General features: G+C 45.8%; 1 protein-coding gene across 3 annotated transcripts in view; it reads left to right on the top strand.

Annotated features, from left to right (window-relative positions):
- LOC128705798 (cytochrome P450 6j1) overlaps positions 1-15,919 on the top strand; it is a 102,770-nt gene that overhangs the window by 36,132 nt on the left and 50,719 nt on the right. For all 3 annotated transcript variants that reach the window (XR_011393653.1, XM_070097748.1, XM_070097746.1), the window contains one exon: positions 12,753-12,914. Coding sequence is in view for 2 of the 3 variants with exons in the window: in XM_070097748.1 (XP_069953849.1) it covers positions 12,753-12,914 (162 nt within the window). In the remaining variant the exon portion in view is untranslated. The remainder of the gene's footprint in view (positions 1-12,752; positions 12,915-15,919) is intronic.

Raw genomic sequence — 15,919 nt, 5'->3', positions numbered from 1 at the left:
GGGAGGTAGAGCTCAAAAAAAGGGAGGAAGACTTGGGAAGGAGACTAGATGAGCTGGAAAGGAAGATGGAAGAGAGGTTAGCAGCAGAATGCAGAAGGTGGAAGCAACAGGCCACAGCAGCAGAAATCAAGATAGAGAGATTAGAAGAGGAGCTGAGACATCTGAAACAGCACAGAGACAAAGATATTACAGAAGTAGCATCGGCAATGGCTACATCGAACACAGACAACAGGTCCGAAGGAAGCATGGAAACTAAACTGTATGCAGAGGTCCTGTCAAACCCACATGGGGCCAAAACAAAGACAGGGAGCACACTAGGACAGAAAGAGAGGTTGGAAGACATTGAAGGAACTAGGACATGTGCAAGGACCTTACCAGATACCTGTGGGGGCCAGGAGCAGGTGAGCAGGAAGGATAAACCAAGTAGCATAGGGGCCATAACTAGGGAAGGGACTGAAGGAAGGAACACTCCACGGGAAGGAACTAAAACACATCAGAGGATGCAATGGGAGTCACAGTGGGAGGTGGAAAGGGAGAGATCCATGTTTGTCTATGGGCTAGACGAAGCTAAAGGGGAAACTTATGATGAAAGAAAGCAGGAGGAGAAAAAAGCAATTGAAGATATCATGAAGGTGATAGGCGAGGGGGACATGACCCAGGTGGCAAATTTTCGGAGAATTGGGTGGTTCACAAAGAAAAGGAATCGGCCTCTCAAAGTAATTTTCAAGGCAGAATCAACCCAAACCATGATCCTGCAGGAGAAAGCACGGCTGAGAGGCAAGCAGGAGTTCCGGAGTGTGTACCTCGACCGAGACAGAACACAGGACGAAAGGAAGACAATGAAAGAGAGAGTTCAAAAACGAAAGGAGAAATGGGAGGAAATGAAAAAGGAGACCTGGAGACCTGGAGTACCTGGAGAGAGTTTCGGGGGTCAACGCCCCCGCGGCCCGGTCTGTGACCAGGCCTCCTGGTGGATCAGCCCCTGATCAACCAGGCTGTTGCTGCTGGCTGCACGCAAACCAACGTACGAGCCACAGCCCGGCTGATCAGGAACTGACTTTAGGTGCTTGTCCAGTGCCAGCTTGAAGACTGCCAGGGGTCTGTTGGTAATCCCCCTTATGTGTGCTGGGAGGCAGTTGAACAGTCTCGGGCCCCTGACACTTATTGTATGGTCTCTTAACGTGCTAGTGACACCCCTGCTTTTCATTGGGGGGATGGTGCATCGTCTGCCAAGTCTTTTGCTTTCGTAGTGAGTGATTTTCGTGTGCAAGTTCGGTACTAGTCCCTCTAGGATTTTCCAGGTGTATATAATCATGTATCTCTCCCTCCTGCGTTCCAGGGAATACAGGTTTAGAAACCTCAAGCGCTCCCAGTAATTGAGGTGTTTTATCTCCATTATGCGTGCCGTGAAAGTTCTCTGTACATTTTCTAGGTCGGCAATTTCACCTGCCTTGAAAGGTGCTGTTAGAGTGCAGCAATATTCCAGCCTAGATAGAACAAGTGACCTGAAGAGTTGGTAGGTAAGACACATAGGCAACAGTTAGGCAACTTTATTCCGAAACGTTTCGCCTACACAGTAGGCTTCTTCAGTCGAATACAGAAAGGCAGGAACAGTAGAGATATGAAGACGATGTAATCAGTCCATCACCCTTAAAGTCGTAGAATTTGAGGTTGTCAGTCCCTCAGTCTGGAGAAGTTCAGTTCCATAGTCAGGAACTATCAGATAGTTCCTGACTATGGAACTGAACTTCTCCAGACTGAGGGACTGACAACCTCAAATTCTACGACTTTAAGGGTGATGGACTGATTACATCGTCTTCATATCTCTACTGTTCCTGCCTTTCTGTATTCGACTGAAGAAGCCTACTGTGTAGGCGAAACGTTTCGGAATAAAGTTGCCTAACTGTTGCCTATGTGTCTTACCTACCAACCTGTCGGTATTTTATACCACTTTAATGTTCGACCTGAAGAGTGTCATCATGGGCTTGGCCTCCCTAGTTTTGAAGGTTCTCATTATCCATCCTGTCATTTTTTTAGCAGATGCGATTGATACAATGTTATGGTCCTTGAAGGTGAGATCCTCCGACATAATCACTCCCAGGTCTTTGACGTTGGTGTTTCGCTCTATTTTGTGGCCAGAATTTGTTTTGTACTCTGATGAAGATTTAATTTCCTCATGTTTACCATATCTGAGTAATTGAAATTTCTCATCGTTGAACTTCATATTGTTTTCCGCAGCCCACTGAAAGATTTGGTTGATGTCCGCCTGGAGCCTTGCAGTGTCTGGAATGGAAGACACTGTCATGCAGATTCGGGTGTCATCTGCAAAGGAAGACACGGTGCTGTGGCTGACATCCTTGTCTATGTCGGATATGAGGATGAGGAACAAGATGGGAGCTAGTACTGTGCCTTGTGGAACAGAGCTTTTCACCGTAGCTGCCTCGGACTTTACTCTGTTGACGACTACTCTCTGTGTTCTGTTAGTGAGGAAATTATAGATCCATCGACCGACTTTTCCTGTTATTCCTTTAGCACGCATTTTGTGCGCTATTACGCCATAGTCACACTTGTCGAAGGCTTTTGCAAAGTCTGTATATATTACATCTGCATTCTTTTTGTCTTCTAGTGCATTTAGGACCTTGTCGTAGTGATCCAATAGTTGAGACAGACAGGAGCGACCTGTTCTAAACCCATGTTGCCCTGGGTTGTGTAACTGATGGGTTTCTAGATGGGTGGTGATCTTGCTTCTTAGGACCCTTTCAAAGATTTTTATGATATGGGATGTTAGTGCTATTGGTCTGTAGTTCTTTGCTATTGCTTTACTGCCCCCTTTGTGGAGTGGGGCTATGTCTGTTGTTTTTAGTAACTGAGGGACGACCCCCGTGTCCATGCTCCCTCTCCATAGGATGGAAAAGGCTCGTGATAGGGGCTTCTTGCAGTTCTTGATGAACACAGAGTTCCATGAGTCTGGCCCTGGGGCAGAGTGCATGGGCATGTCATTTATCGCCTGTTCGAAGTCATTTGGCGTCAGGATAACATCGGATAGGCTTGTGTTAATCAAATTTTGTGGCTCTCTCATAAAAAAAATTCATTTTGATCTTCGACTCTCAGTCTGGTAAGCGGCTTGCTAAAAACTGAGTCATATTGGGACTTGAGTAGCTCACTCATTTCCTTGCTGTCATCTGTGTAGGACCCATCTTGTTTAAGTAGGGGCCCAATACTGGACGTTGTTCTCGATTTTGATTTGGCATAGGAGAAGAAATACTTTGGGTTTCTTTTGATTTCATTTATGGCTTTTAGTTCTTCCCGCGATTCCTGACTCCTAAAGGATTCTTTTAGCTTAAGTTCGATGCTTGCTATTTCTCTGACCAGTGTCTCCCTGCGCATTTCAGATATATTGACCTCTTTTAGCCGCTCTGTTATTCTTTTCCGTCGCCTGTAAAGGGAGCGCCTGTCTCTTTCTATTTTACATCTACTCCTCCTTTTTCTTAGAGGAATAAGCCTTGTGCATACATCGAGTGCCACCGAGTTAATCTGTTCTAGGCATAAGTTGGGGTCTGTGTTGCTTAGTGTATCTTCCCAGCTTATATCGGTTAGGACTTGGTTTACTTGGTCCCACTTTATGTTTTTGTTATTGAAGTTGAATTTGGTGAATGCTCCCTCGTGACTAGTCTCATTTTGTCGGTCTGGGGCTCCACGCATACATGTCTGAACCTCAATTATGTTGTGATCTGAGTATATTGTTTTTGATATGGTGACATTTCTTATCAGATCATCATTGTTAGTGAAGATGAGGTCTAGTGTATTCTCCAGTCTAGTAGGCTCTATTATTTGCTGGTTTAAATTGAATTTTGTGCAGAGATTTAAAAGCTCGTGCGAGTGTGAGTTTTCATCAGCGCTGCCTCCTGGTGTTATTACTGCAACAATATTATTTGCTATATTCCTCCATTTTAGGTGCCTTAAGTTGAAATCCCCCAGGAGCAAGATGTTGGGTGCAGGAGCTGGAAGATTTTCCAGACAGTGGTCAATTTTTAACAGCTGTTCCTGGAATTGCTGGGATGTTGCATCCGGAGGCTTGTAGACTACCACAATGACTAGGTTTTGGTTCTCGACCTTTACTGCTAAAACTTCCACTATATCATTTGAGGCATTAAGCAGTTCTGTGCAAACAAGTGACTCTGCAATGTACAGGCCAACCCCCCCCCCCTTTTGCCTGTTCACTCTGTCACATCTGTATAGGTTGTACCCTGGGATCCATATTTCGTTGTCCAAGTGATCCTTTATGTGGGTCTCAGTGAAAGCCGCGAACATTGCCTTTGCCTCTGCAAGCAGTCCACGGATGAAAGGTATTTTGTTGTTTGTTGCTGGCTTTAGACCCTGTATATTTGCAAAGAAGAATGTTATCGGACTGGTGGTATTGTTGGTACTGGGGGGGGATTTTTTTTCCGGCATTAGTATCTGTATCTGTTGGTTTGGAGTGGAGGCCATCGACTGTGGTTCCACTCCAGGAATGACTGGATTTGGTGTACGATTTCTGCCATTTCCTGCCAGTTTTTTTTCCTTCCTGGCACTAAAAAACCTCTCCCTCTTGAGTGGCTGTGGCTACCCAGGTTTTCCCATGGCCTGGATGTTTTGTATCTTTTTGTCCCCTTTAGATGGTATGCCTGGCAATTTAAGTTATAGCACAGTCTTTCCTGTACTGAAGAGGTACACATTTCAGGGTGAAAAAGCTTACAGGAAGGGAGTTTGCATTTTCCTGTTGTCATATGGGCATGGCATTTTCTAGGGTGGTCATAGTTGCATGTCCCATCTGTTTTTCCAGATTTCCCATGCCAGCAGATACCAAGTGCATAGTATGTGCACAGGCTTGGTTTCCGCTTGCCTTGGGTTTCTGTGACTGTATTCCCTGTTGGTGCATGTTTCCCTGTCTTACTTCTATCATCCCTAGCACCAACAATGGAGCTCCCACCAGTTGTTTTTGGTAATTTATCCTCAGTATTGCTATTGGAGTCCTCTTGTTTGCTATTTCCTGCGGTATTTCTAGTTTGCAATATTGGTTTTATCTTATCTTTGACTACACTTGTTTCCCTACTATGGCTCCTGTCCCCTATGAGGTCATTTATATGTATTCCTTCCTGCGTATAATTCCCGACTACCTGGACAAAATCTCCAGCTTCACCATTACTGTCTCCCAGGACAGCACCTCCAGCTTCACCATTACTGTCTCCCAGGACAGTATCTCCAGCTTCACCATTACTGTCTCCCAGGACAGTATCTCCAGCTTCACCATTTCTGTCTCCCAGGACAGCACCTCCAGCTTCACCATTTCTGTCTCCCAGGACAGCACCTCCAGCTTCACCATTACTGTCTCCCAGGACAGCACTATCAGCACTATCAGCAGAATAACCCAGGATCAAATGGAAGGAAAAGCGCACCCCCCAGAAACACCTGCAGAAGGACTCCAGCCACGACACCCCCAAGGCAACTGAACAATCCAAACCAACCATCACACACCGATCCCTCTGTTTCCACCCCCCCGCACCACAGTTACAGTATTAGAACAGAAGGTGAAGGTTTGGTACACAAATGCAGATGGATTAACGAATAAACATGAGGAATGGCAAGAAAGAATCAATGAGAAGTCCCCAGACATCATAGCAGTTACAGAAACAAAACTCATGGAGACAATAACAGATGCAATCTTCCCACCAGGATACCTGATCATGAGGAAAGATAGAAGGGGCAGGGGGGGAGGTGGGGTTGCTCTGCTCGTAAAAAACAGATGAAAATTCGAGAAAATGGAAGGAATAGATGAGACGGGAGAAAGAGACTACATAGCAGGTACACTTCAGTCTGGGGAACACAAAGTGGTCATTGCAGTGATGTATAATCCACCACAGAACTGCAGGAGGCCAAGAGAGGAATATGAAGAGAGCAACAGAGCAATGGTGGACACACTTGCTGAGGTGGCAAGAAGAGCTCACTCCAGCAGAGCAAAGTTGCTGGTTATGGGGGATTTCAACCACAGGGAGATTGACTGGGAAAACCTGGAGCCACATGGGGGTCCCGAAACATGGAGAGCCAGAATGTTGGACGTGGTGCTGGAAAACCTCATGCACCAACATGTTAAGGACACTACCAGAGTGAGAGGGGAGGATGAACCAGCAAGATTGGACCTTGTGTTCACCCTGGGCAGCTCAGACATTGAGGACATCAAGTATGAGAGTCCCCTAGGAGCTAGCGACCACGTGGTTCTGTGCTTTGAATACATAGTAGAGCTGCAAGTGGAGAGAATAACAGGAGTAGAATGGGAAAAGCCTGACTATAAAAGAGGGGACTACATAGGGTTGAAGAACTTCCTGCGGGAGGTCCAGTGGGACAGAGAACTGGCAGGAAAGCCAGTAAATGAAATGATGGAATATGTAGCAACAAAATGCGAGGAGGCAGTGGAAAGGTTCATTCCCAAGGGCAACAGTAACAACGGGAAGACCAGAACGAGCCCCTGGTTTACCCGACGGTGTAAGGAGGCAAAAACAAAGTGCAATAGAGAATGGAAAAAGTACAGAAGGCAGAGAACACACGAAAATAGAGAGATCAGTCGCAGAGCCAGGAATGAGTACGCACAGGTAAGGAGGGAGGCCCAGCGACAGTATGAAAATGACATAGCATCGAGAATCAAGACTGACCCGAAACTGTTGTATAGCCACTTCAGGAGGAAGACAACAGTCAAAGACCAGGTGATCAGATTAAGGACAGAAGGTGGAGAACTCACAAGAAATGATCAGGAGGTATGTGAGGAGCTGAACAGGAGATTTAAGGAAGTTTTTACAGTAGAGACAGGAAGGGCTGTGGGAAGACAGCACAGAAGGGAACATCAAGAGGGAATATACCAACATGTGTTGGATGACATACGAACAACTGAGGAGGAGGTGAAGAAGCTCTTAAGTGACCTTGACACCTCAAAGGCGATGGGACCGGACAACATCTCCCCATGGGTCCTTAGAGAAGGAGCAGAGATGCTGTGTGTGCCTCTAACCACAATCTTCAACACATCCCTTGAAACTGGGCAACTACCTGAGAAATGGAAGACAGCTAATGTAGTCCCCATATTTAAGAAAGGAAACAGAAACGAGGCACTAAACTACAGACCTGTGTCTCTGACATGTATTGTGTGCAAAGTCATGGAGAAGATTATCAGGAGGAGAGTGGTCGAACACCTGGAAAGGAACAAGATTATAAATGAAAACCAGCATGGGTTCATGGAAGGCAAATCTTGTATCACAAACCTCCTGGAGTTTTATGACAAGGTAACAGAAGTAAGACACGAGAGAGAGGGATGGGTAGATTGCGTTTTCCTAGACTGCAGGAAGGCCTTTGACATAGTTCCCCACAAGAGATTAGTGCAGAAGCTGGAGGATCAGGCACACGTAAAAGGAAGGGCACTGCAATGGATAAGGGAATACCTGACAAGGAGGCAGCAACGAGTCATGGTACGTGAAGAGGTATCACAGTGGGCGCCTGTTACGAGCGGGGTCCCACAGGGGTCAGTTCTAGGACCAGTGCTATTTTTGATATATGTGAACTACATGATGGAAGGAATAGACTCTGAAGTGTCCCTGTTCGCAGATGACGTGAAGTTGATGAGAAGAATTAAATCGGACGAGGATGAGGCAGAACTGCAAAGAGACCTGGAGAGGCTGGACATGTGGTCCAGTAATTGGCTTCTTGAATTCAATCCAGCCAAATGCAAAGTCATGAAGATTGGGGAGGGGCAAAGAAGACCGCAGACAGAGTATAGGCTAGGTGGACAAAGACTACAGACCTCACTCAGGGAGAAAGACCTTGGGGTGACCATAACACCGAGCACATCACCGGAGGCACACATCAACCAAATGACTGCTGCAGCAAACGGGCGCCTGGCAAACCTGAGAATAGCGTTCCGATACCTTAATAAGGAATCGTTCAAGACACTGTACACTGTGTATGTCAGGCCCATACTGGAGTATGCAGCACCAGTCTGGAACCCACACCTGGTCAAGCACGTCAAGAAGTTAGAGAAAGTACAAAGGTTTGCAACAAGGCTAGTCCCAGAGCTCAAGGGAATGTCGTACGAGGAAAGGTTAAGGGAAATCGGACTGACGACACTGGAGGACAGAAGGGTCAGGGGAGACATGATAACGACATACAAGATACTGCGGGGAATAGACAAGGTGGACAGAGATAGGATGTTCCAGAGAGGGGACACAGGGACAAGGGGTCACAACTGGAAGCTGAAGACTCAGACGAGTCACAGGGACGTTAGGAAGTATTTCTTCGGTCATAGAGTTGTCAGCAAGTGGAATAGCCTAGCAAGTGAAGTAGTGGAGGCAGGAACCATACATAGGTTTAAGAAGAGGTATGACAAAGCTCAGGAAGCAGAGAGAGAGAGGATCCAGTAGCGATCAGTGAAGAGGCGGGGCCAGGAGCTGAGTCTCGACCCCTGCAACCACAATTAGGTGGGTACAATTAGGTGAGTACACACACACACACGCGCGCACGCGCACACACACACACACACGCGCGCACGCGCGCGCACACACACACGCATATACTACAGGCTTAGTGTCTAATCGACATGTGCCTAGGACAAAATGGTAACTAACACACACACACAACCAACCAATATTTTCCCAGGACCACCGTGATAGATAAGAAGTTGAAGGTGTGGTACACGAACTCAGATGGATTATCAAGTAAATACGAGGAATGGCATGAAAGAATAAATGAGAAGTCCCCAGACATCATAGCAGTCACAGAAACGAAACTTACTGAGACAATAACAGACGCAGTCTTTCCACCAGGATATCAGATTCTGAGGAAAGATAGAAGGAGCAGAGGGGGAGGAGGGGTTGCACTAATAAAGAACTGTTGGAGTTTTGAGGAAATGGAAGGCGCGGGCGAGATTGGAAAAAGGAACTACATAGTAGCAACAATTCAGTCTGGGAAACATAAGGTATTCATTGCAGTGATGTATAACCCACCACAGAACTGCAGGAGGCCAAGAGAGGAATATGAAGAGAACAACAGAGCGATGGTGGACACACTGGCTGAGGTGGCACGATGAGCTCAATCGTGCAGAGCAAAGCTACTGGTTATGGGTGATTTCAACCATAGGGAGATAGACTGGGAAAGCCTGGAGCCTCACGGGGGTCCTGACACAGAGAGCCAAGATGATGGATGTGGTACTGGAAAGCCTCATGCATACACGTCAGGGACACTACGAGAGAGAGAGGGAAGGATAAACCAGCAAGACTAGACCTTGTGTTCACCCTGAGCAGTTCAGACATTGAGGACATCACATATGAGAGGCCCCTTGGAGCTAGAGATCACGTGGCTCTGAGTTTTGATTACATAGTAGAGCTGCAAGTGGAGAGGGTAGCAGGAGTCGAGTGGAAAAAGCCAAACTATAAAAGGGGGGATTACACAGGTATGAGAAACTTCCTGCGGGAGGTTCAGTGGGACAAAGAGCTGGTAGGAAAGTCAGTGAATGAAATGATGGAATATGTAACAACAAAATGTAAGGAGGCAGAGGAAAGGTTTGTTCCCAAGGGCAACAGAATCAATGGGAAGACCAAAGTGAGTCCTTGGTTTACCCAAAGGTGTAGGGAGGCAAAAACTAAGTGTAATAGAGAATGGAAGAGGTACAAAAGGCAAAGGACCCAGGAAAATAAGGAGGTCAGTCGAAGAGCCAGAAACGAGTATGCACAGATAAGGAGGGAGGCCCAGCGACAGTATGAAAACGACATAGCATCAAAAGTCAAGTCTGAACCGAAAATGCTGTATAGCCACATTAGGAGAAAGATAACAGTCAAAGACCAGGTGATCAGGCTGAGGAAAGAAGGTGGGGAGCTCACACAAAACGATCAAGAGGCATGTGAGGAGCTCAACAAGAGATTTAAGGATGTATTCACTGTGGAGACAGGAAGGACTCTGGAAAGACAGAACAGAGGGGGACACCAACAGGGAATACACCAACAAGTGCTGGATGATATACACACAACTGAGGAGGAGGTGAAGACGCTGCTAAGTGACCTTGATACCTCAAAGGCAATGGGACCAGACAACATCTCCCCATGGGTACTTAGAGAGGGAGCAGAAATGGTGTGTGTCCCATTAACCACAGTCTTCAACACATCCCTTGAAACTGGGCAACTACCTGAGGTATGGAAGACTGCAAATGTAGTTCCCACTTTTAAAAAAGGAGACAGAAAAGAGGCACTAAATTACAGACCAGTGTCACTGACGTGTATAGTATGCAAAGTCATGGAGAAGATTATCAGGAGGAGAGTGGTAGAGCACCTGAAACGGAACAAGATTATAAACGACAACCAGCGTGGATTCATGGAAGGCAAATCCTGTGTCACAAACCTTCTGGAGTTTTATGACAAAGTTACAGAAGTAAGACATGAAAGAGAGGGGTGGGTTGATTGCATTTTCTTGGACTGCAAGAAGGTCTTCGATACAGTTCCTCACAAGAGAGTAGTGCAGAAACTAGAGGATCAGGCGCGTATAACAGGGAGGGCACTGCAATGGATCAGAGAATACCTGACAGGGAGGCAACAACGAGTCATGGTATGGGATGAAGTATCACAGTGGGCACCTGTGACGAGCGGGGTCCCACAGGAGTCGGTCCTAGGACCAGTGCTATTTTTGGTATATGTGAATGACATGATGGAAGGAATAGACTCAGAGGTATCCCTGTATGCACATGATGTGAAGTTAATGAGGAGAATTAAATCACATGAGGTTCAGGCAGACCTTCAAAGAGACCTGGACAGGCTGGACACGTGGTCCAGCAACTGGCTTCTTGAATGCAACCCTGCCAAATGCAAAGTCGTGAAGATCGAGGAAGGGCAAAGAAGACAGCAGACAGAGTACAGGCTAGGTGGCCAAAGACTGCAAACCTCGCTCAAGGAGAAAGATCTTGGGGTGACCATAACAGCGAGCATGTCTCCGGAGGCACACAACCAGATAACTGCTGCAGCATATGGGTGCCTGGCAAACCTGAGAACAGCGTTCCGATACCTTAGTAAGGAATCGTTCAAGACACTGTACACTGTGTACATCAAGCCCATACTGGGGTATGCAGCACCAGTTTGGAACCCACACCTGGTCAAGCACGTCAAGAAATTAGAGAAAGTGCAAAGGTTTGCAACAAGGCTAGTTCCGGAGCTCAGGAGTATGTCCTACGAAGAAAGGTTGAGAGAAATCGGGCTGACGACACTAGAGGACAGGAGGGTCAGGGGAGACATGATAACGACATACAAAATACTGCGTGGAATAGATAGGGTGGACAGAGACAGGTTGTTCCAGAGAGGGGACACAGAAACAAGGGGTCACAATTGGAAGCCAAAGACTCAGACAAGTCACAGGGATGTTAGGAAGTATTTCTTCAGTCATAGAGTCGTCAGGAAGTGGAATAGCCTAGCAAGTGATGTAGTGGAGGCAGGAACCATACATAGATTTAAGACGAGGTATGACAATGCTCAGGAAGCATAGAGAGAGAGGACCTAGTAGCGATCAGTGAAGAGGCAGAGCCAGGAGCTGAGTCTCGACCCCTGCAACCACAATTAGGCGAGTACAATTAGGCGAGTACACACACACACACATCCAGTGCGAAAGTCTACTGTTTACCTGGAGAGAGTTCCGGGGTCAACGCCCCCGCGGCCCGGTCTGTGACAAGGCCTCATGGTGGATCAGAGCCTGATCAACCAGGCTGTTACTGCTGGCTGCACGCAATCTAACATACGAGCCACAGCCCGGCTGGTCAGGTACCGACTTTAGATGCTTGTCCAGTGCCTGCTTGAAGACAGACAGGGGTCTATTGGTAATCCCCCTTATGTATGCTGGGAGGCAGTTGAACAGTCTTGGGTCCCTGACACTTATTGTGTTGTCTCTTAACGTGTTAGTGACACCCTTGCTTTTTTTCATTGGGGGGATGTTGCATCGTCTGCCAAGTCTTTTGCTTTCGTAGTGAGTGATTTTCGTGTGCAAGTTCGGTACTAGTCCCTCTAGGATTTTCCAGGTGTATATGATCATGTATCTCTCCCTCCTGCGTTCCAGGGAATACAGGTTCAGGAACCTCAAGCGCTCCCAGTAATTGAGGTGTTTTATCTACGTTATGCGCGCCTTGAAGGTTCTCTGTACATTTTCTAGGTTAGCAATTCACCTGCCTTAAAAGGTGCTGTTAGTGTGCAGCAATATTCCAGCCTAGATAGAACAAGTGACCTGAAGAGTGTCATGGGCTTGGCCTCCCTAGTTTTGAAGGTTCTCATTATCCATCCTGTCATTTTTCTAGCAGATGCGATTGATACAATGTTATGGTCCTTGAAGGTGAGATCCTCCGACATGATCACTCCCAGGTCTTTGACGTTGGTGTTTCGCTCTATTTTGTGGCCAGAATTTGTTTTATACTCTGATGAAATTTTAATTTTCTCATGTTTACCATATCGGAGCAATTGTCCCCAAAATAAAAAACTGTAAATATGTTTAGACTAAATTATATATAAACTACACCAGAGAGACGACATAAAACTTCTCAGTAACGCTTGGTTAAGTTTGAATGTTTATGTTCTTCTTTTCTATGTTAATTATTGAAAGGGAGAGCGACCTATTATTATTATTATTATTATTATTATTATTATTATTATTATTATGTGTTAGTTTTACAAAATTCGGAAAATTTAAATTTTTTACACTTTGTGTATGATCAGTTCTTTGAGGAAGCGTATTTTAAGTACAACGGACGGGACGTGTGTGGTTACTACGACTTCTTGAAGCCTGGCTTGGTTGTGGGGAATCCAGACATCCTCAGGGACATTCTCATCAAGGACTTCCAACACTTCGCTGACCGTAGGACCTTCGATCTAGTAAAGGTAGGAACCCCCTGCAGTGCTTCCCCCTTCTAGATAGGACCCGGGTTTGATTCCCAGGTAGAGCGAGCTGAATAGGCAAATTGTCTTACACTTGTTGCATTTGTTCACCTAGCATTCATTAGATGCTTAAGTGTTAGTCTTATACTCTCCTGACACCTGCTGTCTCTGTTCATCTAACAGTAAATAGGTACCTCGGTGTTAGCGAAGAGTTGTGGGTGGCATTCTGGGGAGTTATAGCGTAACTTGGATAAGACTGAGGTTTACATTAAGATGAGGTACGATAACAACACTTAAATTCATATGTGAGTTGAGGCAGGATATTACCTCAACCTGTACATGAGTTGAGGCAGGATATTACCTCAACCTGTGCATGAGTTGAGGCAGGATATTACCTCAACCTGTACATGAGTTGAGGCAGGATATTACCTCAACCTGTACATGAGTTGAGGCAGGATATTACCTCAACCTGTACATGAGTTGAGGCAGGATATTACCTCAACCTGTACATGAGTTGAGGCAGGATATTACCTCAACCTGTACATGAGTTGAGGCAGGATATTACCTCAACCTGTACATGAGTTGAGGCAGGATATTACCTCAACCTGTACATGAGTTGAGGCAGGATATTACCTCAACCTGTACATGAGTTGAGGCAGGATATTACCTCAACCTGTAAATGAGTTGAGGCAGGATATTACCTCAACCTGTACATGAGTTGAGGCAGGATATTACCTCAACCTGTACATGAGTTGAGGCAGGATATTACCTCAACCTGTACATGAGTTGAGGCAGGATATTACCTCAACCTGTACATGAGTTGAGGCAGGATATTACCTCAACCTGTACATGAGTTGAGGCAGGATATTACCTCAACCTGTACATGAGTTGAGGCAGGATATTACCTCAACCTGTAAATGAGTTGAGGCAGGATATTACCTCAACCTGTACATGAGTTGAGGCAGGATATTACCTCAACCTGTACATGAGTTGAGGCAGGATATTACCTCAACCTGTACATGAGTTGAGGCAGGATATTACCTCAACCTGTACATGAGTTGAGGCAGGATATTACCTCAACTGTGCATGAGTTGAGGCAGGATATTACCTCAACCTGTACATGAGTTGAGGCAGGATATTACCTCAACCTGTGAGTTGAGGCAGGATGAGTTGAGGCATGAGTTGAGGCAGGATATTACCTCAACCTGTACATGAGTTGAGGCAGGATATTACCTCAACCTGTACATGAGTTGAGGCAGGATATTACCTCAACCTGTACATGAGTTGAGGCAGGATATTACCTCAACCTGTACATGAGTTGAGGCAGGATATTACCTCAACCTGTACATGAGTTGAGGCAGGATATTACCTCAACCTGTACATGAGTTGAGGCAGGATATTACCTCAACCTGTACATGAGTTGAGGCAGGATATTACCTCAACCTGTACATGAGTTGAGGCAGGATATTACCTCAACCTGTACATGAGTTGAGGCAGGATATTACCTCAACCTGTGCATGAGTTGAGGCAGGATATTACCTCAACCTGTACATGAGTTGAGGCAGGATATTACCTCAACCTGTACATGAGTTGAGGCAGGATATTACCTCAACCTGTACATGAGTTGAGGCAGGATATTACCTCAACCTGTGCATGAGTTGAGGCAGGATATTACCTCAACCTGTACATGAGTTGAGGCAGGATATTACCTCAACCTGTACATGAGTTGAGGCAGGATATTACCTCAACCTGTGCATGAGTTGAGGCAGGATATTACCTCAACCTGTACATGAGTTGAGGCAGGATATTACCTCAACCTGTACATGAGTTGAGGCAGGATATTACCTCAACCTGTACATGAGTTGAGGCAGGATATTACCTCAACCTGTACATGAGTTGAGGCAGGATATTACCTCAACCTGTACATGAGTTGAGGCAGGATATTACCTCAACCTGTACATGAGTTGAGGCAGGATATTACCTCAACCTGTGCATGAGTTGAGGCAGGATATTACCTCAACCTGTACATGAGTTGAGGCAGGATATTACCTCAACCTGTACATGAGTTGAGGCAGGATATTACCTCAACCTGTACATGAGTTGAGGCAGGATATTACCTCAACCTGTAAATGAGTTGAGCTGTGGGTCTGAAGTATTACTCTCAGTGAACACTTTACTCTCAGTGAACACTTTACTCTCAGTGAACACTTTACTCTCAGTGAACACTTTACTCTCAGTGAACACTTTACTCTCAGTGAACACTTTACTCTCAGTAAACACTTTACTCTCAGTGAACACTTTACTCTCAGTGAACACTTTACTCTCAGTGAACACTTTACTCTCAGTGAACACTTTACCCTCAGTGAACACTTTACTCTCAGTGAACACTTTACCCTCAGTGAACACTTTACTCTCAGTGAACACTTTACCCTCAGTGAACACTTTACTCTCAGTGAACACTTTACCCTCAGTGAACACTTTACTCTCAGTGAACACTTTACCCTCAGTGAACACTAACCTCAGTGAACACTTTACCCTCAGTGAACACTTTACTCTCAGTGAACACTTTACTCTCAGTGAACACTTTACTCCCAGTGAACACTTTACCCTCAGTGAACACTTTACCCTCAGTGAACACTTTACTATGCGAACACTTTACCCTCAGTGAACACTTTACCCTCAGTGAACACTTTACCCTCAGTGAACACTTTACCCTCAGTGAACACTTTACCCTCAGTGAACACTTTACTCTCAGTGAACACTTTACTCTCAGTGAACACTTTACTCTCAGTGAACACTTTACCCTCAGTGAACACTTTACTCTCAGTGAACACTTTACCCTCAGTGAACACTTTACCCTCAGTGAACACTTTACCCTCAGTGAACACTTTACTCTCAGTGAACACTTTACTCTCAGTGAACACTTTACTCTCAGTGAACACTTTACCCTCAGTGAACACTTTACCCTCAGTGAACACTTTAACCTCAGTGAACACTTTAACCTCAGT

Source organism: Cherax quadricarinatus, chromosome 59, assembly GCF_038502225.1.
Source record: "Cherax quadricarinatus isolate ZL_2023a chromosome 59, ASM3850222v1, whole genome shotgun sequence".
Taxonomy (NCBI): Eukaryota; Metazoa; Arthropoda; class Malacostraca; order Decapoda; family Parastacidae; genus Cherax; species Cherax quadricarinatus.
Note: the sequence above shows the minus strand (reverse complement) of the source record. Positions and strands in the feature narration are given on the sequence as shown.